This window comes from Tamandua tetradactyla, chromosome 6, assembly GCF_023851605.1.
Source record: "Tamandua tetradactyla isolate mTamTet1 chromosome 6, mTamTet1.pri, whole genome shotgun sequence".
Lineage (NCBI taxonomy): Eukaryota > Metazoa > Chordata > Mammalia > Pilosa > Myrmecophagidae > Tamandua > Tamandua tetradactyla.
This window is the reverse complement of record NC_135332.1, coordinates 37,960,062-37,987,237: the sequence shown is the minus strand read 5'-3', so window position 1 is coordinate 37,987,237 and position 27,176 is coordinate 37,960,062. Positions and strand designations below refer to the sequence as shown.

General features: G+C 44.3%; 1 protein-coding gene across 1 annotated transcript; it reads right to left on the bottom strand.

Moving 5' to 3' along the window:
- SCPEP1 (serine carboxypeptidase 1) lies at window positions 1–24,570 on the bottom strand. The gene is made up of 13 exons (XM_077164869.1): window positions 24,444–24,570; window positions 21,973–22,121; window positions 17,462–17,551; window positions 15,269–15,424; window positions 14,845–14,919; window positions 14,154–14,226; window positions 10,983–11,020; window positions 9,932–10,060; window positions 9,138–9,231; window positions 8,251–8,364; window positions 6,178–6,315; window positions 4,949–5,112; window positions 1–930 (listed from the first exon to the last, which is right to left on the bottom strand). The coding sequence occupies exons 1-13, from the start codon at window positions 24,520–24,522 to the stop codon at window positions 868–870; spliced, it is 1,362 nt and encodes a 453-aa protein (XP_077020984.1). The 5' UTR covers window positions 24,523–24,570; the 3' UTR covers window positions 1–867.
- Between the last annotated feature and the right edge of the window lie 2,606 nt (window positions 24,571–27,176).

The following is a 27,176-nucleotide window of genomic DNA, read 5'->3' as shown; positions in this document are numbered from 1 at the left end:
TCAAGATGAATCCCCAGAGCACTGTTTATGATGGTAACAAACGAGCAATTATTTATGGGAAACAGGGTATTTGATTAAAAAAAAAACAACAAAAAACGGTACGTTCGTAAAGTAGAATATCAGCTGCCATAAAAAGTGTTACAGAGTATTTATTGACATGGAATAGTGTTTAGGACATACTGATACATGAACAAAGCAGACAGTAAGATAACATCTACAGTTATGATTCCATTTTTTGTACAAATATATATGTATATATAGCAAAAAAAGATCCGCAAGGATGTCCACTAAAGTGGTGTCAGTGCATTTGCCTGGGACGTGGGTGGATATAGGTACTGTCTTGTTCTTTGCTTACCTGTATTCCCCATTTTCTCTGCAGTTCACATAACTTGCTTTTTCCTTTTTTTTGTATGCTGTATGGCAGGGTCACATTTCATTATTTTTCCATGCGAGTATCCTGTTATTGCAGCACCATTTTATTGAATTTTTTTGTTTTGCTTGTTTGTTTGGGGGAAGAAGTGCACGGGCCGGGAATCGAACCTGGGTCTCCCACATGGCAGTCGAGAATTCTAGCACTGAACTAGCTTTGCATCCCCCACATAACTTGCTTTTATAATGAAAAAAAAAATTAATCTATGAAACCCCTTTGTTTTGATTAAAATAAATCCATTTTTCCAAAATCTTAGGTTTTATAAGAAGCAGACATGATTTCCAAGATGCTGCAGAGGTGATAATTTTGTCCTCTGCGGGAGTTAGCAGGAACCTTCACAACCGCAAACCAAAAAAGTCAGATTCCTACATCGTCAGGGTCCTCGTTTCCACTCCGGTGTCCCAAAGCCAGGCCGGCTCGTCTGCAGCCCAGTCCATCTATTCTTGCTGTGTCACCAGCCGCATCATCTTCAGAGCCATGTCCCCTTGGTCAGAAGGAACCTGGAACGGAGTAGCACATACGTCAGGAATCCCAGTGGATTCCCACCAATGCAGCATGGGACCGGGCTCGGGGATGACATCCTGAGACTAGCTCTCAGGATTGGGTCAGCTCCGCAACAACCACCTGCAAGGATGCGCGCCTCAGGGAGAAGGACCTTCTGTGAAATGACCCCTAGACTGGGCAGTAAGTTCTTCTGGGTCCCTACTGTGTGGGGTGACAGATGGAAGGAGAAGTCGCCATTCAGAAAGAAACGTTTACTCCATTTGGGGCCGATCTGTGTTTCTCCTCAAAGGGCTGGGACCCAGATTGTTCAAGGAAGAAGGGAGCTTCTAAACCTTGTAAAGGGTTCTCTGTGTCCGGGGGATCCCAGGTTGGGAAGAAGTGGAAAAGCAACCCAGAGGGAAGCTACTAGAAGAGCTGCAAACAGATGGCCTCCAAGTTCTGAAATTCAGTGGCCTCGATTCTCTGTAGCACACCCCTGGCCTGGACTCTCCTGCCAAGCAAGGATCTTCCTGGAGGCAGAGGCCTGGCAGGGCATACTAGAAAGACATTTAATCAATTAAAGGGGAAGTGGTTTGAGGATAATTTAATGTGGGGATAATTCAATAACAGTCTCAAAAGGTTATTTTCAGGTTGTCCCCTTTTGTTTTATATGTAACTAACCAAGAGAAAATGGGCCTGAACTCCAGCAAGTAAGTTTGTGATTAGGTCAGCTCCCTTCCTCTCCTACCTGCTGTGGTAGGAACCTGTCTCTAACAATATATTGATATATTTTTGCTCAAAGACTTCCCACCAGCCTATTCTCAGTCTGTATTGAAGATACTCAGTAACTCAGAACCACGAGAAAAAGCCCTTCTAACTCTGTACAACCACGTGTGTCCATTCTTTCTTTAGATCACGTTTCTTAACAAGGTGGGCCACTTCCTCGCAGTTTCTTAAAGGTGGTTGCCCCCACTCCTTCACTCTGCATTCATTCCCCCAACCCCTCCATTCAACTCAGCTTCTGAGTCGGCCATTTCACTACAAATGTCTGCATGGCACTCAAGAATCAGTGTAACCAAAAGGGGGAAGAGAGAAATGAGTCAAAGTTTCAGTGGCTGAGAAATTTCAAACAGAATCAAGAGATCATCCTAGAGGTTATTCTAATGCATTATAGAGATATCACTTTTCAGTCTGTGGTGTGTTGGAGCGGCTGGAGGGAAGTACCTGAAACTGTAGAGCTGTGTTCCAGTAGCCTTGATTCTTGAAGACGATTGTATAACTATATAGCTTTTACAATGTGACCGTGTGATTGTGAAAATTTTGTGGCTGATGCTCCTTTTATTCCAGGGTATGGACAGATGAGTAAAAAAAAAAATAAGGACAAAAATTAAATAAATAATGGGGGGGATGGGGTAAAAAAAAATTGGGTAGAGTGAAATACTAGTGGTCAATGAGAAGGAGGGGTAAGGGGTATGGGATGTATGAGTTTTTATTCTTTTTCATTCTTTTTATGGAGTGATGCAAATGTTTTAAAAATGATCATAGTGATGAATGCACAACTATGTGATGATATTGTGAACCCCTGATTGTAAACTTTGGATGGAAAATAAGTGAGTGGAAATATCTCAATAAAAATATTTTTTAAAAAAGAGAGAATCTGTAATCAAATCATTGCATAGGGGGTCAGTCTTTTATCTGAGTTCTCAGCACCACTGACACTGCTGGTCACTCCCTCTTTTGAAAAGGCTTTGGGGATGACTCCCTGCTTTGGGGATGACTCTGGTCTCCCTCATATTCTCGGCTGCTCCTTTCTCAGTCACCTCCTGACCCTTAAATATTGATGCTCCCCAAGGCACTCTCCCTGGCCTTTTCCATATTTGATTCCCAAACCTCCATCTCCAATGATAAATATCCGTCTTGGCTCCAGACCCACACACATTCAGTTTATATTCTCAATTGCCTTACGGACATCCCACTTGGCTGTTCCACAGGAAATGCAGATGCGGCTTGTGCAAGCTACCTCCCTATCCGGAGAATGCCACTGAAGCAGAAACTGGAAAAATACCCTTTATTTCTTCCTCATCCCCTACAGTTACTAAGGCCTGCCAATTCTCCTTCCTTACACTTTAAGCCATTTACTCTTCTCCCTTCTGGGATTCCATAACAGCCTCTTAGATCCGCTCTCTGCCCCACTTTTTTTTTTTTTTTTACATGGGCAGGCACCGGGAATCAAACCTGGGTCCTCGGGCAAGGCAGGCAAGCATTCTTACCTGCTGAGCCACCATGGCCCACCCTCTGCCCCATTTTTGATCCATCCTTCTACTACTAGAACGTTATTTCTAACAATTTCACTCCTTTGCTTAAAACCCCTCAATGACACTCTATTGCTTTCGGGATAAAGTCTGAACTCCTTAGTGTGGTATGAAAGCCCCTGTGGCTCCTGCTTACCTTTCCAGCCTCATCTCTGGCCCCATCCCTCCCAAGGCCTCAGTTTTCCCACAATCTCCTCTGGGCCCCTGTGTACACACTGCTTCCCCTACTCCCAACACCCTCTTCTCTTTACCTAACTCCTACCTATCCTTTAGGGCCCAGTATTCCAGATTCCCCAGCCTGGACTGGGTACCCTTCTCTGGGCCAAAACCCATCTTAGAATCTCTTGCTCTGTGTTATTACAGTCTATTACCCTGCGTGCCTTCCTACACTGTGAGCTCCTCAGGGACAGGCCCTGGGCAACATTCATCTTTGTATTCATTACCTAGCACAGGGTTTAGCAGCTAGGAGACACTCAGATGTTTCCTCATTGAATAGACAAATAAGAGAAATTCTGGTTTTGCTTAAAGCTTCTTCATTTCTAGAAAATCTTAAGAGGATAGATCAACATATATGTGAAAAGGGAAAAAGGATGGGCTCTTGCATTTACTAAATGCTAACTTGGTATCTAACACTGTGCCAAGGACCTTATTTTAATCTCTTCAGCAACCCTATGAATATTATTGCTCTCATTTTATGGAAGAGGAGACTAGGGTCAGAGAGGTGATGAATAAGTCGTCCATGGCCAGATAGCTAATAAATATTATGGAATCAAGTCTTATCAAATGCTCAAGCTCCCCCTTCCCTCTATACAAAGATTTCTCAACTGTACAACCCAAAATGCCACTAATAATATTTTGGGTTGTACAATTCTTTGTTGCGGAGGCTGTCTTGTCCATTGTAGGACATTCAATAAGACCCCTGGCCTCTCCCACGAGATGCCCCCTTCCACACCCAAATTCAAGCCTGGTTGAGAACCACTAATGTCCCCAAGGAGTGGCTAGAGGGGAGGGCACTTCGTCCCCCCGATAATCTCTACCAGTACCTCTTCAGCCATCCAAGTAAACATACCATATGCTTACTGCAAACAGAGGTTTAAGACTAGTTTCCTATGCATTCCTCCTTTGCAGATGTGTGTGTTGGGGGGTGGCTAGAGCCCTCTACAATCTCCCTCAGCCCATGGAAAGTCACTCAAACAAGACAGAACCTAAGGGGAAAGAGCGTGTTTGCTTTGCAGTCACAGCAGTGGGACAGCCTTTCTGAGTGATGTATCTCTGCATCCACAGTCTCTTCTAAACTGAAATCCTGGTGCCTGCACTGCTTGAAAACTCTCTTTCTCCCCTCCCCCTGCTTTGTGCCATGTTCTGATGACCCAGTTTACTGAGCACCTAGCTTTGTTTTTTTCCTCCATCAGATAATTTCTCTCCTCTTTCCCCATTAAAACCCTATTCCTTCAGGATAAACTGTTAAGAGGAAATAAATTCTTAGTATAAACTAATGAGCAAAGAACAGAGGGCCCAGCTTAACCATCTTAGGAGGATGTACTTTTTAAATAAGAGTTTCCAGGCTCAAAGGAATCAAGTTATATAAGCAGAGTCCAAAACCCTCCAAAAGTTGAAGCCCTTCTTACAGGGCAATCCAGGCAGCACACACACATAATAAACAGCCCGCGGCTTTGTTCCCAGAACAACTGTAAGTCTAGAACAAGTGCTGACGTGCTCTCACCATGTGCCCAGCTCTTAGAATCCAATAGAAAGCCAGGTTCTTGTGGGACTTGACAAAAGCAGATGTTTCCAAAGATTTTGGCTCACTGTACAGGGCCTTCCACTTCAGCTGGGTGAACTTAGGCAGTTCTGGCCATTTCAGCTTCCGGAGCCAGGCCTCCTGACCTGGTGAGAGGGACAACCAGAGGGTTGGCTATTAAGAGCTGGGCGGGGGGAGAAAAAAATACACACACACACACACACACACACACACACACACGTCCTATGGCTTGGTGCTTCCCAAATGTCACCCTGGGATCTCACTAAAATGCACACTGTGATTCAGCAGGTCTGGGCTGTGTCCTGCACATCTAACAAGCTACCGGGGATGGCTATGCTGCGGACTCCCAGAACCGACTCTAAACACCAAGCCTTCCTGGCGGAAAAGCACCAGCTGTGAAGCCCATGTTTTTCTTGCCTTGAGTCTCCCACTGCCACATGCTCTGGAGGAAGCAAGTCAGCCTCTCTAAGAGGTTGGCAAGGATGCTGGGGGCCCTGAGAAACCCCCAGGGATAGGGAGGCAGAGCATGGAGCCCCCAGGCCGTGCATGGAGGACATGCAGAACCTTTTCAAATGGTTCTTAGTGCCCTTGGCCCCCAAGTCACAACACAACTCAATCCTGCCGACTTCAAGAAATGCCCTGACCTGACAAACCACGAGCCTCGACTGACTGACGGCTCTGAGAAGCTGCATCTGAGCCCCTCTCTGGCCCTACTGAAATCAGAAGTGAGCATGTGGGTGACAGCATGAGAGAGAAGCACCTGCTTAGGACTACACAGAGACCATTTCTCCGGGTCCTCGGGTTTAGAGAGTCACGAGAGTTTAATTTTAATTCACCTTGCAGGCTTAACATCTCCTGTGACCCTGCACAAAGACTAAGTTTTCCCTCAATTAAATAGTGCATTTGCCCAAGGGCCAGGAAAATGTCTTTTCTTTTAAAATGTTCTGTAGAGGGGAACGAAGGGGTGCTCTTTAAAATCATACGTATGGGCCTCAAAACCTAAGAAGGGCCCAAGTTGTATGCAGCTTCCCCCTCTTCAAAGAGTCAAGGCCAGAGGAGATTGGATGTAACAGGAAGCTACCTGCTTCTGACATTTAGAGGCCGGCCTTCCCTCAAAATTACATGTCCAAGGCCAGTTCTTCAGTCAACACATGACATTGATTCATGCACCCCGTGGAGTCAGCTCCTACCCATAGTATCCACGATGAGATCAAGCTGTCCGTTATACACGGTCACATTGACCCCGGCTTCCAGCAGCTCATCCACAATGCTGATGACCGGCTTCATGAAGTCCCCTGCCATGTTCTCAAAGACGCTCATAGACTGACCTGCAATTGCAAAGAGGAGTGCAGCTTGGAATCTACCAGAACCAGAGGCTCAGACTCTACTAGACCTAGAGAGAGCATCCTGGGCCAAGGCACCTAGGCGTGTCCACTGGGCAACCCTTAACAATGACTCTGGACGCATGGAAACCCGTGCCTGAGCTGGTGGAGCAGAGGAGACGCATAAACAGCACTCGTGGTCCATTCACGCAAGAGCTCAGGATGATAGCACATCCCGTTTTTAATGAGGAACTAAAACCTGGAGAAAGTGATTGCTCAAGCATAGGGAGAAGTTCAGAAAACATGCTTTAGTCTGGTCCTTGCCGGGAACAAATTGGGCTTGGGCCAATATTTGTTTTAAGTTCTCAACAAGTGAGGCTTCCTTAGGTGATAAACCAAATCAGACGCCTCCATTCAGAGCTGGCCCTTGTTAAAACCATGTGGCTCTCGAGGCCCGGGGAAGAGAGGCAGCATTCGGCATAGGCTGCTGCTAGGTTCCCAGTCATCAGCGTTATCACCGTAATATCAGATAAGAATAGTAGCAACAGCAGCTATTGTTTATTCACTAAGTTAGTACTTTATAAGCAATATCAATTTCCTCTCCATCCCTCCCCTAGGAGGTCAAGGATCTTAACTTATGTGATGGTTAAAGAAAATGAGATTCAGAGAGGCTAAGAAACATTCCATGGTAAAACAGCTAGGCTCGGCATGTTTAACTACAGTCTACGTGTGCTTAACCACAGACTGGAACTCAAGACCCCGGTGTACTGGCCAAGGACAATCTGTCCTTTCTTGACCATATATAGAAACATCTGGAGCCAGAGAGATTTTTCTCTATCAAAATCCTCTGCAAATAGGTAGTTACCCTTGCCCATCCAGCCACATTGGACAGAGAAGGTTCCTACAACCATGGTAGCTGAGGCTGGAAAATACTGATATAAAGATAAAATGGGGGAGATGAGCTGTGAGGACCAATAAGATGTGGTCTGGAGACCCACCTGTGCTGGCCCCTGTGACTTCTGACACCTCCCTTTTCGCAGGGCTATGACAGCTCCCCACAGTGGTAACCATCCCTTGCAGCTTCTGACACTGGATTCTATCTTCTTATTTGAGCTAGTTAATTTTTTTCTTCATTTCCAGAAAACCTTAAGGGGTGTGGGAAATGAGGATACCCGGTCCTTGGTGACTGTGGATTGGGATAGGAGGGCCCGTGTATGCCATGGAAACCAGGGTTAGAGGCGAGTCTTAGCCGCTCAGCAGCTGCCAAGGGGCCTCCCCAGGAATGGGCCTCCTGACCATGGCCTTGGGGGTATCTTGGACCAAATGAAAACTTCTGCAGCTTGGAGTGTCCTCTCCCCACACCCCACCCCACACCCAAGGTCCCAATTGCCCAAGGCCTCCCTCCAGGATGGAGTCTCTAAGGACTCCATTATTCCCTCACTATGGCCTTCAGGCCAGAATGCGGTGAGTGCTGGACCACATCCAGCACAAAGATGCCTGGGGACGTCAGCCAGAGAGAGTGGTCAAAACTTGTCCAAGCACACGGGTGTGCCCGACACTCTGCAAAGGCGCTTTTCCTGGAAATCACATGTGCAACCAATTGTGACCTCGGGTGTGGCTTTATCTTAATTTTGTCTTATAGAAAAGTTCAAACGCGTGCAAAAGAGAACATAAGGATCCTCTGGGATGCACACTTCAACATTTATCAACTCATAACCAAGCATATTTCATCTCTCTCCCCAACAAGCCCTGATTTTGAACAAAGCTTTGGCATGTCATTTATTATTCTATATCTGTTTGCTCATCTATAAAACATGGAGAGTAATACTGTTCTACTTGCAGCATGCCATCACACCTATAAACCCATAATTTGTAGAATTAAGGCCTTTGAATTTGCACCTTCATACTCCACAGATAGGAAATCATCACGTTAATAAATACCTCCCCAGGATTGATCCTCAGGAATAATTTTGAGCTTCTTCCTGATGGGACCGTTCATGAGCTGACTTAAGGCATCTTCTTGTAGGCGTCTCACATGATGCTGAGAAAGACGAACTGAAACCAAACTGGTACACAGTGAAAACAAAGAACTGGAAATAAAACCTAGAGGACATGTTTTCCCAGCTGCTGGGAATTTTGTGCAGTAAGAGAGAGGGTTTTAGCTGGAAAATGTAAAGGGTCACCTTGATTTAAACAGAATGGAGGAAGTGAGAAACATGTTGAAAGTGGAGATGCTTTATTATTTCTGATTGCTGCCTTCTATGCACTTCGGAGCCATTTGTATTATCCAGAATGGCCAAAGGATATGAACCAAGAACCTAGAGGACTCATGCAGTTTTTAGATGCCTCTTACGGAGGATGCCAGGCATTCTGCATTCCCAGTGAACCTGGGTTAGCTGGAAGACAACAAACTCAGACTGTAGGAGAAGTGACATTCTAATTCAGTACATAAAAGTCAGTTTCCAAACTTCGAAACCATGCTAAGTGAAAGAAGCCAGATGGAAAAGATTGTATGATTCCAGCTATGTGAGATGTCCAGAAAAGGCAAATCTATAAAAACAGAAAGCTGAGTAGTGGTTGTCTGGGACTGGAGGTAGGAACAAGAACTGAATGAAAACAGGCAAGTGGGATCCTTTGGGGTGAGGAAACGTTCTAAAACTGGATTGTGGTCACGCCTGCACAAATTTCTACAATATACAGCAAGCTGTGTTCTTAAAACAGGTGAACTTTATGGCATGTAAATTATACCTCAATGAAGCTATTTTAAAAAATCAATTTCCTCCTGCATGTAAGTTGAGGCGGGGTTAACAACTTCAGAGTTCACTCACCCAGATGGTTCTGCGTGAATTCTAGGCTCGATTTCATTGCAGACTTGGGTGTGTTTTTTGTTAAAATGTTGTAGAAGTTCACCCCATCTGTGTTCTGAAATATAAAAGTATATTTGACTGTTTTTTGTTTGTTTGTTTTTTGCCCATTATCAAAGTTTTTGTTTGTTTGTTTGTTTATTTTTTTGCTATTTTTAAATCTTTTTATCAAAGTTTTAAAACAGGAAGGGCTCCTGTCTCTACATCTTATCCAAAGTTGGCCTTTAACTTTACAAATCTGCTGGGACCAGAAAGAAATGCAACTCTGAAGGAACAGAAACCAGCTATGTCAGCCCACTCTCTTGTCGGTGGGGGAATCAAGCTCGCAATGCTGCAGGAGAAATCAAGAGCCTGTGTGTTCATTTACAGCGAGGGCGGGGGCTCTCATCCTTGCCCGTCCACTCTTCCCTCAGGGCGCACTGGAGTCAGAAGCTTGCTTGGCAAGATTCTAAAGCCAAAGACTGGCCTGGAACAACATAATCCCTCTGCAAGACATTTTATTTCTTATAGAACCCATACATTGAGTCGAGGGACAATCAAGTCTTGCAGTCCTGAGTGTTTCTCTGATTCTGTAGGGGGCACAGCTCACCGCTCAGACCCGTCACATTCACAGTTCCGAATGTAATCATTTCCAGATCCGGGAGGAATCCCAGGATAGACCCTGATACTGACCACACTGACCACCTGATTTCCTGATTCTAGGTCCTGTACTTGGAAAAAAGCCAAGCAGACTGGCCCTTAAGCATGTCCCCTTTTACCTGTTCGATGACCATTTCTGCTTGTCCCCACAGCTGGGTGGCCTCTTTGAAGAGTCCCTTATTTACAGCATCGAGAATTTGCTCTGCAACCTTCAAGACCTCTGCCAGACCCCGCTCATCCAAAAGAGACTGCAGAGCAAACCAAGAAAAGACTCACTTAATACTTAAGGATTTTAAATCTGGTATGGCTGCAATTGGGCTTGCGATAGGGGAAGGAGTGGGTAGAAGGAGAAAAGGGGCTTCACATATGAAAAGTGCTGTCACTCAATTTAGCAGCAAAAATAATGGTATCACCTACTATTGTTACTGCGCTTTATTCTTTACCAAATTTCAAAATATCTAGCCGCTTCCTGCTAACTTTATTAGGGAGTGAGCATATTAAAACCATGTTTCTTATACCCACGAGACATAAACCATGATCCTTTATTGGAATCTAGTTTGAAGAAAATACATTTTTGGGAAAATTGAAATTGGACTGGATTTTAGGTTATACTAAGAAGTTATTGTTCATTTTTTAGGTATGATAAGAACACATGGTTATATAGGAGAACGGTTCTATTTTTAGAAGATGCATGTTAAGCTTGTTAGGCATAAAGATCCATGACGTCTGCAACATATTTTCAAATAATTAAGCAAAAAAACCCAAAAAGCAAAAACCCACACACGCATGTACTGTATTGCAAATTGCTAACTGAATCTAGGTGGTCGGTATAGGAATGTCAGCAGAGAGCTGTAACTTTTCTGCATATTTGAAAATTTACGTGTCAAAAAGTTGGGGAATTAAATCGATCATGTTTCTTGCACCTGGAGCAATGGTGTAACTGTGCTGATGTTTCCTTCTTTGTTCCTGAGGCTAGCTGCTGCTCAGGATACCCAATTTGATATAGATGAATAGTCCCTAAGGAGCAGGTAAAGAAAAGAAGTTGATAAGCTGGGCATGTCAACCACATTGCATGTCTTTTGCCTGGCCTCCCTACTGAGGGCAGAACCAGAAGAGTCGCGCTGGGCTGTTCACCCAGAGGGTGCTGGAGGTGAGGATCCACCTACTCACCATGCTATACAGGTAGGGTCCCCAGGAGAGCACGGAATCTAAAAGTACAAAGACATAAAACGATACACACAGATACAAGTGAGATGCAAGATGAGTCTACTGTGGAAAACCTAACCAGTTTTCCCTCCCAAAGCAAAGAGACAGAGGCAGGAAACCTGATTGCTCTGGGTTTGAAGGCTTCTTAACTCAAACATTCCTCACACAGGAGACCACTGACAGCTCGGTGGCTGGGAGCTGGGTTGAAGGTGTGGGGGAGGCCCTCCAGGCGACTCTAAAGACTAATGGCACGTTAATTTGGCCTGATACTGGCCCAGCCAAGTGAGTCATGGCCAGCGAGGGCATCTCCACAAGCAGGCCGTGGGTGGCTGGGTGGAGGCTCTTATCTGCAGGCTTCTTCAAACTTTTAGACAGCTCAAAATATTTCCCCACCCTCACTCTGCATCCTGTTTGTTCTTCCTGTTTGGAGCCACTAGCATCTACCAATGAACTAATTACAGAAGAAGTCTAATGGTAACTCAAGTGTCTGTGGTTATATAGTCAATCAATGTATCTCTACTTCATAAACACACTGAGAATGCACGAAGGCCCTAAAGTTGCAAAGGAGCTTTAGAAGATTTGACTGTAAGTAAGGCAATGCCTGTCCTCAAAGAGAATAGTTGGCCTGGATATAGACAAGTTCATGATTACTGTAACAATGAGTCAGACAAGCGCTATTGACAGAGATGCCAACAAAGTACCAAGGACCTCAGGCTATGAAGCACATTTGATATATGCCACTACTTTGTGCCAAAGCCTTCAACGGCTCCATAAGGTCGAGTTTCTCAAAGTATATTTCAAATCATCTCAGTTCTGTAGGATTTAAATCTAGGTATCAGAAGAAAAAGTGGTTTTGGTTAAATACCTTTGGAGTTATACAAAATACAACCTATTTCTTTCCTGTAGGACTTCTCAGAGGCTTTAACATGCCCACAAACCACCAGGAGGGGAAGCAAGTGCTTAGTGCTTCTACAACTTGATCAAAAAGTCCTTCTTTGCACAGCACCTCAGTAGACTGACAGTCTTCAGAATACACCCTGTGAAAGGTAGGCATAACAGGTCCTCTGTGGCCTAATTACCTCTCATTCACCTCTCCAGCTTCATTTCCAAGCCCGTGCCTTTGCGTTCATTTCTTAAAACACAAAAAGGCTTGTAATTCTCCTATACATCCCATGCCCTGCTTGATCCAGACCAGCATTTGGCCATTTTTTCTGTGAAAGGCCAGATAGCAAATATTTTTGGCTTTTCAAGCCAGGCAGTCTCTGTTACAACTACTCAACTCTGCTGTTATAGGGAGAAAGCACCCAGAGACAATATGAAGATTATTTACAAAAGCAAATTACTCCCTGTGTCTGATGCTCCTTTTATCTACCTTATCAACAGACGAGTAAAACATACGGCATAAAAATAAATAATAGGGGGAACAAATGTTAAAATAAATTTAGTAGATTGAAACGCTAGTGATCAATGAAAGGGAGGGGTAAGGGGTATGGTATGTATGAATTTTTTTCTGTTGTCTTCATTTCTTTTTCTGAATTGATGCAAATGTCCTAAGAAATGATCATGATGATGAATATGCAACTATGTGATGATATTGTGAATTACTGATTATATATGTAGAATGGAATGATCATATCTTAAGAATGTTTGTGTTTGTTTCTTGTTATATGTTTTGAAAAAAATTTTTAAAAATTTAAAAAAAAGCAAATTGCCTCCCCAAATCTGTAGCCAGGACACATTTGGGGCAGCAATTTGCAAATCTCTGAGCTAGATGTGTGTTGGCAGCACTTTCTGCAAGAGTGGAAATGCTCTATATCTGTGTTGTCCAATACAACAAGACAATAGATTCCGGGCAGGGTGAACAGCACTTGCAAAGACATGAGGCTAAACTTACTGGTCTTGGGAAGCAGTGTAGTGTAGTGGTTAAGAGCACAATTCCAGAGCCTGCTGCCTGAGTCTGAATCCTGACTCTGTCAGCTGTGTGACTCTAGGAGTTACTGAACCTTTCTTGGTCCCAGTTTCATCACCTGCAAAGTTGGGATAATAATAACAACCATTTTATGGAGTGATTGCAGGGATTAAATGAAGCTACCACATGCAAGGGGCTTAGTGTTGTTATGCGACTGTGAAGATACCCCAAAGTGGAAGTGGGAGTCAGATATCTAAAAAGAAACATGCTGGACCCTCATGCCTCTGATCAAGGCTTCGGCAGTTTCACAACATCCGATGAGGTCCATCCAGGGAGGAAAAACGGGTTACACTAGAAAGTGTTCTTATCTCCCTTTCCAACCCATTCCCCTCCCTCCTCCAGAGGTAACTCTTCTGGTTTCTATCCTCAAAGATTGGTTATGCCTGTGAAAGGTTTGGTTAAGTTAGAGCAGTAGTTGTCAACCCGGGTGACTTTGTCTCCCAGAGGACATTTAGCATTGCTAGAAACATTTTTGGTTGTCATGAAAGGGGTATTGCTACTGGCATCGAGTGATTAAGTGGCCAGGGATGCTGCCAAACGTGCCACAATGCGCAACACAGCCGTCTACAACAACGAATCATACAGCCCAAAATGTCAATAGTGCTGAGGGTGAGAAACACTGGGGTACAGCCAGCTCAGGTGCCTGAAGGCACACCCCAGATGTCTCAATATAAATACTCTTTATTAGAACTCCATAAAGGACACTCACATTATGAAACCGTGAACCTCTGAGTTGCAGGACCTGATGATAACCTCATCTCGCCATTGACTTGAGCAACAGATGGGAATTTCAACCCAAATGCTTGTGTCAGCAGAGGGGTAGTAGAGGGCAGGAGCTGTGTCAGACAGACCTGGGTTTGAATCCTGAGTAGGCCACTCATTCGTGGGTCAGAGGCAAACTACATCCCCTCTCTGAGCTTAAGAATATCTTCAACTGTAGAATTTGGCTCTTTCATTGTGAGAATCAAATAACAGAACTCAGTTCAGCCCTCTGTGGTCCATAGTGGGTGCTCTGTAAATGAATTCTGATCCCCAAATGTCTCAGACGCTTCTGAGGCAATTACCCTCCAATGACCCAGAAAATTGTGCAGTGTTGTTCCACCCAAAAGCCCCTGGGAAGGATGGGGAGAGGAGAGTAAAGAAGTGTCCCCAAACCTGAGACTTACCAATAGGGGAGATCCAGGAATCACCCAAAGCAACGCCAGCAAAGTTGCACTTGATGCTCCCTTGCTGGATGGCCTGAAAGAGGAACCAAGAAGGACCTCACATGTACCTTTTAGGTCACGAAGGAAAGTTTTTCCTACTCAAGATTATGAAACTTTCTCCTATATTTTTAAGTGCTCTTAGAATTTTGATTTTTATGTTTAGATTTTTAATACATTTAGAGTTTGTATTTAAACATGGCAAAGAATCCAACTTTTACTATTTTCCAAAGTAATCATCATTTGTTTCCACTCCCTTTGTTGACTATTCTAATTATTTGAAATGCCCCCTTATCAGATACATGATGGCATATATGAATGATATACACATATATTTGTGTGATTATAGTTATGTGCATATGACATATAGATGTTATCGATGGTTCTGGATTTTTCACCCTGTCCGTTTAATTCATTTGCCCGTTGCTATGCCAATGCCAGTTTTACTCACTGTAGCTTTATGGCTTGCGTGATATTTGATAAGGCAACCCTCATTGTTCTGTTTAAACTTTACCTGTTTAATAATTTACAGACTTACTTATCTTGCATGCGTAAGATCTTACTTAAAGTGCATCAATATCAGGTGACAATAAAAAAAGAAACATATTTGGTTTTCTACCCAAAACCAAAACAATGAAATCACCTTCCCTGTTACCTTATAGAGTTCCAGGCCAATGCCAGCGGCCATTTTCCCTCCATAGGACTCTGAGAAAATATAGAATGGAATCATCTAGCAAGAAAAGAAATTTACAAAGAAGTTAAAAAAAAAAGTCCTGAGTGCTTTTTAATTCACAAAGAAATATGAAATGCAATGGAAATGCAAAGGATAGACAAAACAAATCTGCTTTTGTCTTTTCCCCCACCTCTGATTATCACGTCTGATTAGAATACTGACTTCATGGTCACTGAAGCTAAAAAATCACCTTTAGAGATGACAGAAACAATGACCCACAACCTCACCTGGGCCTGAGAAGCTTCTCTCTGGAATCAGGGTCAATGAACACTTAGGAAAGTTTAAGTTTATTCTCGTATAACGTTGTTCTGCTAGCCCCTACAACTGTTCCCCAGCCTCTGCTTACCTGGAATTCTTTGTGGCCATCAAAGAACGTTTTCAGGAGGACCATCATGTCTGCGGCCACCCTGGCAAGGTCTCTGGCATATGCGTTACTCTTGTTTACATAACTGAAGCCAGTGCCCACGGGATTGTCCACAAACAGAAGACTGGCAGATTGGAGCTACAAACCAAGGAGGAAAACCAAATGTTGCAATCCGCCATATAGCCACTAAGTATCTTCTGACCATCTTATACAACCTCAGCAAAAACCACACAAGGGATATCAGTGTGGTTACCATCCTACTGCTAAAAGGGATTTTTCTTGGGCAGGCCACGGTGGCTCAGCAGGTAAGAATGCTTGCCTGCCAAGCCCGAGAACCTGTGTTTGATTCCCGGTGCCTGCCCATGTAAAAAAAAAAAAAAAAGGGATTTTTCTTTAATGAAATGACAGGACACTTGGCAAAGACAAACATTAGTAGGAGAGACAAGAAGGAAAGACTGGCAAATACATGGAGATCAAAGAATCTAAGTTGTCACATTTCAAACAACACAAACGCATTAAATGTCAGTCTATGCAGTAACTTGAAGCAATGAGAGTATACTCGAGGCCTGCATATCACACATCAGTTATCTTCAAGATGAATCCAATTTCCACATTGGACCTGTCTGAATTTATTCTACTACCTTTTCCAAAGAGGCCTAGAATTACGGAATTTTAGGACTCGAAGGATCTTAGTAACGCACCAGCCACGCTGCCCCCTTTAGCTCTGGGAGGTTAGTGGTGCACCTGTTACCTAGAGTGGAAGTGACATTTCAGTTGGCACCAGGTACCGGAATGTTCCAGGTTTAGGGAAAACATGTGGAAAAGATTTTGCATATGTTTGCACCCCGAGGGGAGAAAAGTGATTGGAGGGAGCACAAAGAAACAGAAAGGGACCAAAGACCAAAGGGGAGTCTCTGAGGATGTAGCAGCCTGGAGAAGGGTCCCTTGCTTTGAGATGGGCAAGAAGTTGGTAAGAAGGGGCAGAAAGGGAGTGGGTTTACTGGTGAGGGCAGGAAAGTGCTGGCTATAGGATGAAGCAGGGACACAGGTTAGCTATGGTGAGGAAGACTGGAGGAGCAGGGGTGCTGCCAGACGGACACGGAGAGGTCCTAAGCACAAGGCCGATGAGGCTGTGAGGCCCTGAGTAAGCAAGACAGCTGTGCCCCAGCCCAACTGCCCAGTGGTGTGGTTTTGCCAGCAGGGTCTGGCAGCCTGGGCACAGGGCCAGGGCAGGTGGGTGGGGGACTGGCCAAGGTTAGGCTTGGCAGGGCTGAGAGCAGGGAAGGATAAGGGAGCCGGGGGTGAGGGGCTGAGCAGACTGCAGTTAGGGAAGGAAGTGAAACTAGAATGAGGGTGGTGGCGAGGGCAGGGAAGTAGAGAGACTTAATAATAGCTGGGGGAACATGCTAGAAAAATAAGCCAGATACAAAAGGACAAATATTGTATGACTCCACTTACATGAAACATCTAGAATAAGCAAATTCACAGAAACTAAAGTAGATTAGAGGTTACCAGGGGCAGATGGTAAGGGAAAATGAGGAGTTATTGCTTAATGGGTACAAAGTTTCTGTTTGCGGAGATGAAAAAGTTCTGGTATAGAATGTGGGGCTAATAGCACAATACTATACATTTAATGAATGTTACTGAGTTGTACACCTAAAAATGGTTAAAATAGCAAATGTTATGCTATAAATGTTACCACAAGAACATTTTAAGAGGGAAAAATAAAACAAAACAAGAGGGGACAAGGGAGTTGAAATCCTGATGAAGTCGAAATGTTGAGAAGCAAGGTAAGAGAAAGGAAGAGATAGGAGATGGTGGGGTTCTGGGTCTGAGATTTCAAAGCCGGCCAAGAGGTGGATTAATGACAAGGTCCCAGGTGCAGCTGCGAGGGTAGGCTTCTGAAGGCAAGTGGACAGAAAGGTCCCAGAATAAGCAAGGTGAGAGAGATCAGCCTGGGCTCAGCTTTCCTGAGAAATGGCAGCAGCTGCCCTAGAGAGGAATTCTGTGGACAAGGGCCCAAGGCCTGCCTACCTGCCGGGAAGGGGGAGAGGAAGGGGACGAGGGGGTGGGCCTGGCCGTGCTGCTACATTTGTGACCCCACCCAGAGCTGGGGAGGGGCCAGAGAGAAGTCCCATCACAGCTTCCACTGGGGACGACCCTCGCTGTACCTACCCAGGTGGTCCTTCGAGGTTTGAGCTTACTGTCAAGAGGCCCAATTTCCTCAAAGTTTCCAAATCCAGTGCTCGAACCTCCCGGGCCTCCCTGTGGAAGAGAAAAGAAACAAAAATAAATCCAGGGAACATTTTAATCAAATCTGCGTCATTACAATGGAAGACCACACTGAGTCAATGATTATGATTTAGGGCGGCTGGTCCGCCGAGCACAAACACTCCGAAATGCTGCAACCCTTTGGTGTGAACGGGACAGACCTGGGCTAATGCCCCCCCAAGCGAACTTTCCTACCTCCTGATCCTCTTGAGCTTGAGCCTTGACCTACCTTTGGATTCGTTGACCTTCACAACTAGAAGACTTCAAAAGAGCTTCTTGTCCAATCCCTCTAGTTTCAAAAATGAGCAGGAAGTCCCAGCCCCAGCTCACTCGGCCAGCCTACTTACTCTCCATCCCACAGCCTCTCCTTGCTAGGGCTCTTTAGGTGGGAGACTCTCTCCTTAGACTCTCTTGAATTGATAAGGTATCCAGACAGAGGGATGGTTTGGCTATGTTGATTCTCAGGATACAATGTGGCATATGCAAAGTCCCAAGTCAGGGAGCACTTGACACTGTGGGCACCCAGGGGGCAGGGAGAGGTAGGATTTGGAAGCGAAGGTCAGTGCAGGGGGCCCCTGATGGGCAGGTGGGCAGAGATGGGGGAGGCAGAGGTTCTGAAGGTCTGATTAGCTAAGAGAGGGGAGGAGAGGAACCAAGGGCACAACAGGAGCAGGTTGGGTGGACTTTCTCATTGTGATGGGAGACCCCTCTGGGAAGTGGCCAGGGGAAACGCTGATATGTGCTTTTGTGGACAAAAGCTCAGGTGCTAGCTGAGCCAGGGGGTGGGGGTAGGGGGTTATGAGGAAAGTATATCAGCTGAGGTGAGGGGCAGGCCTAAGGCTTAGAACAAAAGGACAGACAGAAGGGAAGAGCTCAGAGGAAACAGCAGCCAAGGTCATCTATGTAAGGAAATCTCAAGGGAATGAAACAAGAAAAGAAAAAAACAAGGTAGAGTCAGGGCTAAGAGGTAAGCAGACAACTGCAAAGGGTCCCAACAGAGAAAGACTTTATAAGACATTTATAATGTTTTGAACCTGCAACAAGCTAGATATGCTAAAACTGGGAGGCTATATTTCCCTCTAATTAAATGCAGTTTGTATCTTAAGATTTCCTAACACAGTGGAAAAAAGTTCATGAGCTAGATGGAGATGTTCATCACATCTCCTTTTCACAACACTTTTTACAGTCACAAGATAAAGGCTGTACAATCATCAGAGATCAAGGCAGCTGGGTTACAGTTCAGAGACTTCTGGAATTTCTTTCTGTCTCCTCCAGTACACCAGAAATTAAAAAGGAATATCTGTACAATGATTCAGTAATCATAATCACCCCCTAAATCCTCACTCCTCAATTACAGGGTGCTTTATATAACAACAAAATGTTGGAACCCGGCTATACTGGGTTAGTACATCATTGCATGTCTACAGGATGGCCTGTTATACTGCCATTTAAATCACAAACTATGAAAAACCATGCAGCAACATTAAAACATGCTTACAATATAATGTGCAATAAATCAAACCAAGTATGTCCCCTTGAATGGAAGCTGGATTCCGTTTCCTAGTGTTCCTCCTGCAATAGGGGCAGGGCCAAAGCAAAAGGAGGAAAGCTGGGAACCACAGGGTGCCTGGTCTTCATAGGATAAATCCCATTTTCTCTTTTCTGTTTTTGATAAGCTATAGTGGTGGCAAATGACCCCCAGACCCCTTAAGGCAGTGAGAAGCTGGCTGGAGGATCACCTCTGTTCTGTTTAAGAACATCCTATTACAAAATCTTTTTTTGTCAAGAACGTTGGAATTGGGAGCTGCCATGGCCTGTGGGTATCCAGTGACTAAAATGAGGACTAGTGGAAGCTTAAAAGACTTGAAAGCACACCTAAAATAGCTCACTACTCCACACAGATGATATATCGTCAATTCTCAACGATTCCTACAGAGAAGTCACTGCACTCTAGCTCAGTAGGCTCCTAAAATACATCTTTTGAACTAAATATTTCTCCCTAAATCATAATTCTTTGGCTTCTCCCCTGGGGCTCTGGGGAAATGAAAAGAGCAGTTGAGGGTCTACAAATTGGTAATCTTCAAATAGCATCTCAGCTCAAAGGAACCCAACCAAAGGTCCCAACCTGGACAGGGGCCAGGCAGCAGGCGCTGTCACAGAGCAGAGCAAACCAGGTGGCGGGGCGGGGGTCCCCAGAGGGCTCCTGTCCCTGTAATTGAGGAGTGAGGATTTAGGGGATGATTATGACTACTGAATCATTATACAGACATTCCTTTTTAATTTCTGGTATACTGGAGGAGACAGAAAGAAATTCCAGAAGTCTCTGAACTGTAACCCAGCTGCCTTGATCGCTGATGATTGTACAGCCTTTATCTTGTGACTGTAAAAACCTTGCGACAGACCCTTCACGTGTACCATCTGATCCTGTTTTCCAGCTTGAGAGTCTTATGATCACTAAAGACAGCCCCTAATGGTTATTAATGAAAGGCCCTACAGCAGCCCAGAACTAATGCACCTCAATTCCAAAGCTATCTTGCTGGATGAACCTAGATCTAACTAAAATGGGCCTGCCTGACATGGGCAGAAGCTTCAACTTTAACCTATAAGTGACTTATACCTTGTTATACTAAAAATCACACCCGTCATCACACGAGGCTGCCATTTTCTTACATACTTTCTGTGACTAAGCATGTAATCAATCTGTGCATGCTCAATAATTAAATCACCTCTAATTACATCATCTGAGGCCCTGTGCTCCTTATCCTAAAACCTGCCCATCTTTTGGTACTATAAAACTATGAGTTACTGCAGTTCAGGGAGATAGATTTTTAGGCCAATAGATCATCTGCGCTCCTGCTTCCTGTTTTGCAATAAACTCTCCCTCTCTTTGAAACTGGTTCCAGGAATTGGTCATTTGAGCTCATCAGGCAGAGAACCCACCTCTTTTGATGGGCATCACCCTGAATGAAAGGGGGCAGCTACCCCTTAGTATGGTGGTAGCGAATCAGGCCCAAAGTTGCTTAATCTCCTGACTGGGGAAAGGGGAAAGACATTTCCTGATTTTAAGAGGTTGGCAACAACTCATTGAAACATCAAGCCCGCTCTGCTGCTGTCAACCAAAAAGACAGTTTGCAATCTCTGAAATTCAGTGTTTTTTCAAATTGCCTTCCTGAGAGCAGTACAAGGCAGAGCAGCCTGGGGCAAAGCGAGGCAAATGGGTGGGACTCTGCACTCCATCCCCCCACTCCCACCCCTGACCCCCCCCAACCCAGTCACAGCATTTCTGCTTTTATCTGCTTTGACTTCCATACGTAAACTTTCATTTTGGGGGAGCAAAAAGTTCTGCTGATTAATAACAAGATTAGAAAACCAAGGCCCAGAGAGGAAGGGTCTTGCCAAAGCTGTGCGTTGTAGGAAAGCGTTTAGAAGCCAGGTCTTGCCAAAGCTGTGCGTTGTAGGAAAGCGTTTAGTAGCCAGGTCCCCGAGGTGGACAGAAGGTCCCTGGGCTGAGACCCGACGGTTCTGAGGCGTTTTCCTTTCTGCGCGTCCCACTGATCCTCACCTCTAACTCCAGAGACTGAAGCAAGACTGTGTCCCTCCAACCCCTCTCTAGAGATTGGTCATCCAGGTGGGTGGGGCCACCTCTGACAGATATTTCAGAAACACCAGATAGGATCCTCTGCCTGCTCGCAAAATACCTTTCAAGGAGTTTCCTGCCTTTCCTGTCCCACAATCAGAAACCAGATTAAAACGTGAACACCCTCGGGGAGAGGGGCAGGGCCTACAATCCCTATTTAGATACTAAGGCGTGGTAGCAGATCCTTCCAAAAGACCAGCTTATTCTGGGGGCAAAAAGTCAGGGTCTAGGAAAGGACATGGAGGAGAGGATGAGGCAGAGAAAGCAGAGGGTCAGGGTACCTCCATCTTTGCTTCGGAACCTTTTAAAACACTTTCAAGAGTCCAAGATCTCACCAGGAGCTTTCTGTAAGGGCTCCTGCAACTGCCTGGCCCCAAAATTCAAGACCCTGGCAATGAGCAAATCGTTTCGGACGTCGATACTGGCGATGCTTGCACACCACTGAGAATGTAAATAGTGCCAGCAAATGACTGTACATTTAAAAATGGTTAAAGTGGCAAATTATATGTGACATATATTTTACGACAATTAAAAAAATAATAAAAAAGACCCAGCAAAAGGCCCTCACCCTCTGATTTAGATTCCACGACTGCCCAGTCCTTCAACTCGCCTCAGAAGGAGGCCAGCGCCCCAGGCCTAGGATACTTCCAGCTGGCCGTGCGCCAATCAAATCAGGCCTCTTTACCTACTGAGGTGCCTCAACCCTTAAGAGCAAGAAAAGTGGTGAGGGAGCGGAACCTGACCTCAACCCCAGATCCGACCGTGAAGCTATGTTTACCTGAAGCCACATGACCAGGGGCAGCTCTGAGAAGTTCTTGCAGGGGTTGGTGGCATAATAGAGCCACCAGAACATGTGGGCATCCTCACGCACTGTCACGTAGTCCCATACTTCCTTGCCCTCCTCTCCAGGCTGGCTGATGACTGCTCCTGAAACAGAAGTGCAGTTCGATTTTCCTGAAGAACACCTGATGTCCAAGCCTGGTAGAAGTGGCCATGTTAAGCTAGAGATGATCTGCTTTCGGTTTTATGTGATTTGGCCCCCCCAATATATTGTGGGGGTAAGGAAAGCTCAGTTAAGAAAAAACAAATCAAGCTTAATAGTGGGATAGGAGGCTGCGAGCTTTCACTTTTTCCCTTACGCCTTTGTGTGGTAGTCACAATTAGAACAATAAGCATGAAATACTGGTATAATTTTAGAAAAAACAAAAGCAATATTGACATTTTAGGGAAAAAAAGAAAACTCTCAAAATGTGAAATGCTGGTTTTTATTTTGGATTTAATACCCTATTAGAGAGGCATCACAAATTTGTGGGCCCAAGATTATTGAATAGATGTTGCTGAGGCAACTGTTACCTTTTTTTGGAGGGAAAAAAATAGAAATTTAGGTCCTCTCTTGATACTATAAAGCAAACTAAATTCCAAGTGGATCAAGTATATGGATTTTAAAATTAAAATATTAAAAATAACATTAAAATATAAAGAAAAACATTAACAGAATTGAAATGAGAAAAGCTTTAAATTTCTGTACATCAAAAATAAAAGGCATACAACAAAGTAAGCAGATTTGCAACAAATATGAAAAAGGGTGATTTTTCTTGCTTCAGTTAAAAAATTGATGACTCTAACAGTGAAATGGGTAAAAGCTGTGAGGAGATAATTTTCAAAAAAAAACAGAAAGAAATGTCTGATGAATATGTAAAATAATAGTTAACATTATTAATATTCAAATATATGAATATTAACACACCACCATTAATATTTAAATATATTAATATTAATGTTATGGGTCATTAAAAAATCTTTGTTTATTTAATGATCAAAAAGTGACAACAGATATTCAGTGTCCAAAAGGAGCTGTGAGCGGAGTTCTCAGCTAGCACAACTCTTTGGGAAGGCAATTTGGCAAAAATATATCACGAGTTCCTAAAATATATTATAAATGTATAAATTATATTACATTACAGTATATTACACGATTACATGACATTATGTATACTTTAACCCCATTAACTCCAGTTTTCCTTCGTTAACTTTACTCCATCAGCAAGATACGTATCAGAAAAGAGTAGGTTAAATAAATACATTTCTATGTTGCCTTTTGATACAGTGACAACTTCAAGGTTACAGCATCTTTTTTTTCTCAGAAACCATTCAACGGGTTAAAAAAGACTGATGTTAAGAGGTGAAGGAAGTACGGAGTTTTCTGTTTCCACGTTCTTTCTCAAATTTCAAGCTCTGTTTCTACTTCCTTTCTCAAATTTCCAGCTCCTGGCAAGTAAACGTTCCAACAGAGTAGAGACGGGGTGGATGAAGAGGAGATGCTGCCGTTTGGATAAGGATGGTTAAGAACCGACATTGAGAAAACCAGAAAGAGGCGGAAGGCGCAAAACACGATGAGAAGAGCATTATTGAAGTGATAAAAATAGAAGACTTGATGACTCCCCCCCTCTCTCTCATACACATCCACAAACACAGTTTATCCTAGATAACTTTTAACACAAGAAACACAACATTGCAGTCTCGTTGAAAATGACAGCATAACCCTGATCTCGTTCCTTTCCCTGGTCACTGCCTGGGAGTGGGGACGGGTGGGGGTAGGGCGGGGGCATATTTTACACCATATCCAAGACACAGCTGTACAGTCAGATGATTCCCGTTTTACAAAAGGGATAAGAACTGTTAAGCAACTTGCCTAAATTCTTCATTCAGACGAAGAGGCATTCTGATGAGCCAATAAGAATGAAAACGGGGGAAATTATCCCGCAGGTCACATTATACGCGAATTTGTTTTCGCCCAAAACGTTGAGGAGGGGGAAGATGTGATCTTGTCTTCTCTGGTTCAGTAGAGGGAAAAGGCCTTATCTCAATGAAATGTCCCATTCGCGGTAGGATTAAAGGTCATTTCGACCGCATGGTTCGGTTCAAAATAAGAAGGCGTTGTAATCTCTTTAGGCAGGAAAACGGAGGTGGCCCCAAGTTTGCGGAGACCTCGCTGATCAGCAGCTTCCCGAAATCCCCAAAGCAACACAACTGCCTGAGGGGGCAAAGGACGCACCACATCACCCGGAGCCCAGAAAAGGGTAGAAAAGGAATTTCGAACGAAGGAAAAAGAGATCTAAAAGCAATCTAGTTACACAAGACAAGAACGGAGGAAAAGCGATTTGTTTCAAAAAGCACAAATCCACTAACAAACTCTCAGCCCTGGAGAGAGGAGGGACGGCGGCGGATGCGCCTTCTGCGGGAACCTACCCGCGCTCAGGCCCAGCAGCAGCAGTAGCAGCAGCAGCAGCGGCCGCGGGACCTGACAGCTCCTCCGCTCCAGCTCCATGACGAGTACCGCCCAAGCAGCATCTGCAACAGGCTGGACCCGGCGCCCCACCACGTGACAGCAGCGGACCGGGCGAGGTCGGGGCGGGGCCGGGGCGGATCGGGGGCGTGGCCTGGCCGGATCGGGGCGGGGCAGGAGGCAGGGCTTCCAGCCGCATCCCGAGCGCCCTCTGCGGAAAGGCTCAGCGGGCACCCCTGCTCCGCGGTCGGGCCCGGACCACATGGTTCTTTGCGGTTTAGGGGAGGGGCGGCCGGGAGGAGCTCGACCTCCGAGGCCGTTTAATGCCTTTGAGCTGGGGCAGGAGCGTATGTTTGATTCGTGCAACCAGACCGAGCGGCTCCTGGGGAATAACCATAAGTATGGTCCTTCCTGCCCCGCCCTGGCATTTCAGAACTGCTGCGACCTCTCCAGCCTGAGCGAGCTTCGGTCGATACAAACTAAGGGTTTCCATTTTCAGGAATTTGTGTTTTACATTCTTTTTCTCTGTAAATTGCAGACACTTTTGGAAATTAAAAACATATTCAGATCATACATAATAACCATGGTTGGACTTGGGATGACTTTTCCTAGTTTTGCTCACATTCCTCTGTTTAAACACGCTAATAAAATTGTTAGTTGTTTTCTCTCTCCATAGATTATAGTCAGCATTGTACTATAATGTCTTCCTAGTAGTCATCTGAAGAGAGGATTGGGATTTGGGAAGCAGACGGGAAGGAAGCAGATGGCAGAGATCTAAGTGTCTGTGTGTCTGAAGGTCACTTTTTTTTTTAGGGTTTACTGGTTAACTCAGAGAGCTAAGAAAGAGGCTATAGCGGGCTGTTTGAAGGGGTTAGCATACTTCTAAATTCTGTTTCTGAATACATGGTTGTTGTTTTTAAGTACATGGAAGGACTACCCCTCCATAAATCCGCAGAGATGTTTTTATTTAGGAGCCTTGAGACTAGGCGGAGCCCTGACCTTGCATTCCGGCTGATGAGAGGCCAGGATATTGAGATCTGGGAGAGAAAAGAAATTTACAACCAGGTTCTGGAATGCCTAAAGTTCCATAAGAACTATATTGGTGATGGGCCTTAGGAGAAATATTTGGAAGATGCATAGAAGTTACTCCCTTGATCAAAAAGAACTAAGTATATAACAAACATTATTCTAAGTTTTCCCAATCAAAAGCTTCCAAGTTGTTCTGTCACCAAAGCCTCAAATACACTATACTTAGAATTTTAGATTTCTATTTTATCAAGGTAAAAAAAGAAGAAAAAAGGACAATAAATGTCTATGTTTTCACATATATTTTTCATGTTTGACATTATTTCTTTAAATAGAATAGCAGAAGTGATATTATTGCATAGAAGACTACAAATACTATTTAAGAAAAAATATTTTTTACAGCACAGGCTGGGCTAATTCAGTCAGAATAATTAGGGTAAGGACAAGGGAATTGCTCTATAAGACGATGGTGTAAAAATCAGATACAAACAGTGGTTGGCCCTGGGAGATTAAGGGCAGAAATTGGGAACAGCTGGAGGGAATTTTATGGGGTATATCTTGAGAAGCGTTTGGGTTACACAGGTGCATGCATTTGTCAAAACTCAACAAATGTCCATATACAAAAGAATGAAGATGGATCCCTTACCTCACACCATATACAAAATTCAACTCAAAATGGATCAAATCAACTAAAAATGGATCAAATACAAGATCCAAAATGATCAACTCATACAAGCAAACGTAGGGAAGCATCTTCAGGACCTTGTGCTAAACAATGGCTTCTTAGCCTTTGTGCTGGTTTGAAAGGAAGTATGCCCCCTAAGAAAAGCCATGTTTTAATATAAGTCCCATTTCATAAAGGTAGAATCATCCCTATTCAATACTGTATATTTGAAACTGTAATGAAATCATCTCCCTGGTTGATGTGGTTTAGTCAAGAGTGGTTGTTAAACTGGATTAAGGGACAACATGTCTCCACCCATTTGGGTGGGTATTGATTGGTTTACTGGAGTCCTATAAAAGAGGAAACATTTTGGAGAAATAAGTCAGAGAGATTCAGAGAGAGTGACACTACGAAGCAGAGAGTCCATCAGCCAGCAATCTTTGGAGATGAAGAAGGAAGATGCCTCCCGGGGAGCTTCATGAAATAGGAAGCCAGGAGAGAAAGCTAGCACATGATGCCATGGTCACCATTTGCCCTTCCAGCTGAGAGAGAAGCCCTGACTGTGTTCGCCATGTGCCTTCTCACTTAAGAGAGAAACCCTGAACTTCATCAGCCATCTTGAACCAAGGTATCTTTTCCCTGGATGCCTGTGTCTGGACATTTCTATAGACTTGTTGTAATTAGGACATTTTCTCGGCCTTAGAACTGTAAACTAGCAACTCATCAAATTCCCCTTTTTAAAAGCCATTTCGTTTCTGGTATATTGCATTCCAGCAGCTAGCAAACTAGAACAGACTTTGACACCCAAAGCATAAGCAACAAAAGAAAAAATAGATAAGTGGGGCCTCGTCCAGATTAAAATTTCTGTGCATTAAAGGACTTTATCACCAACGTAAAAAGACACTGCATAGCATGGGAGAAGATACCTTGAAACCACATATCTGATAAGGTTTTAGTATCCAGAATATACAAAGAAATCCTACAACTCAACAAAAAGACAACCCAA

Excerpts from the sequence above, each read along its gene's own strand:
- SCPEP1 (XM_077164869.1), bottom strand. The coding sequence starts at position 24,522 with ATGGAGCTGGAGCGGAGGAGCTGTCAGGTCCCGCGGCCGCTGCTGCTG. Across the intron at positions 11,021-14,153 it reads TTCCTGGATCTCCCCTATTG|ATTCCGTGCTCTCCTGGGGA; the intron begins GTAAGTCTCAGG and ends TTGTACTTTTAG. Across the intron at positions 6,316-8,250 it reads TGAGGATCAATCCTGGGGAG|GTCAGTCTATGAGCGTCTTT; the intron begins GTATTTATTAAC and ends TTGCAATTGCAG.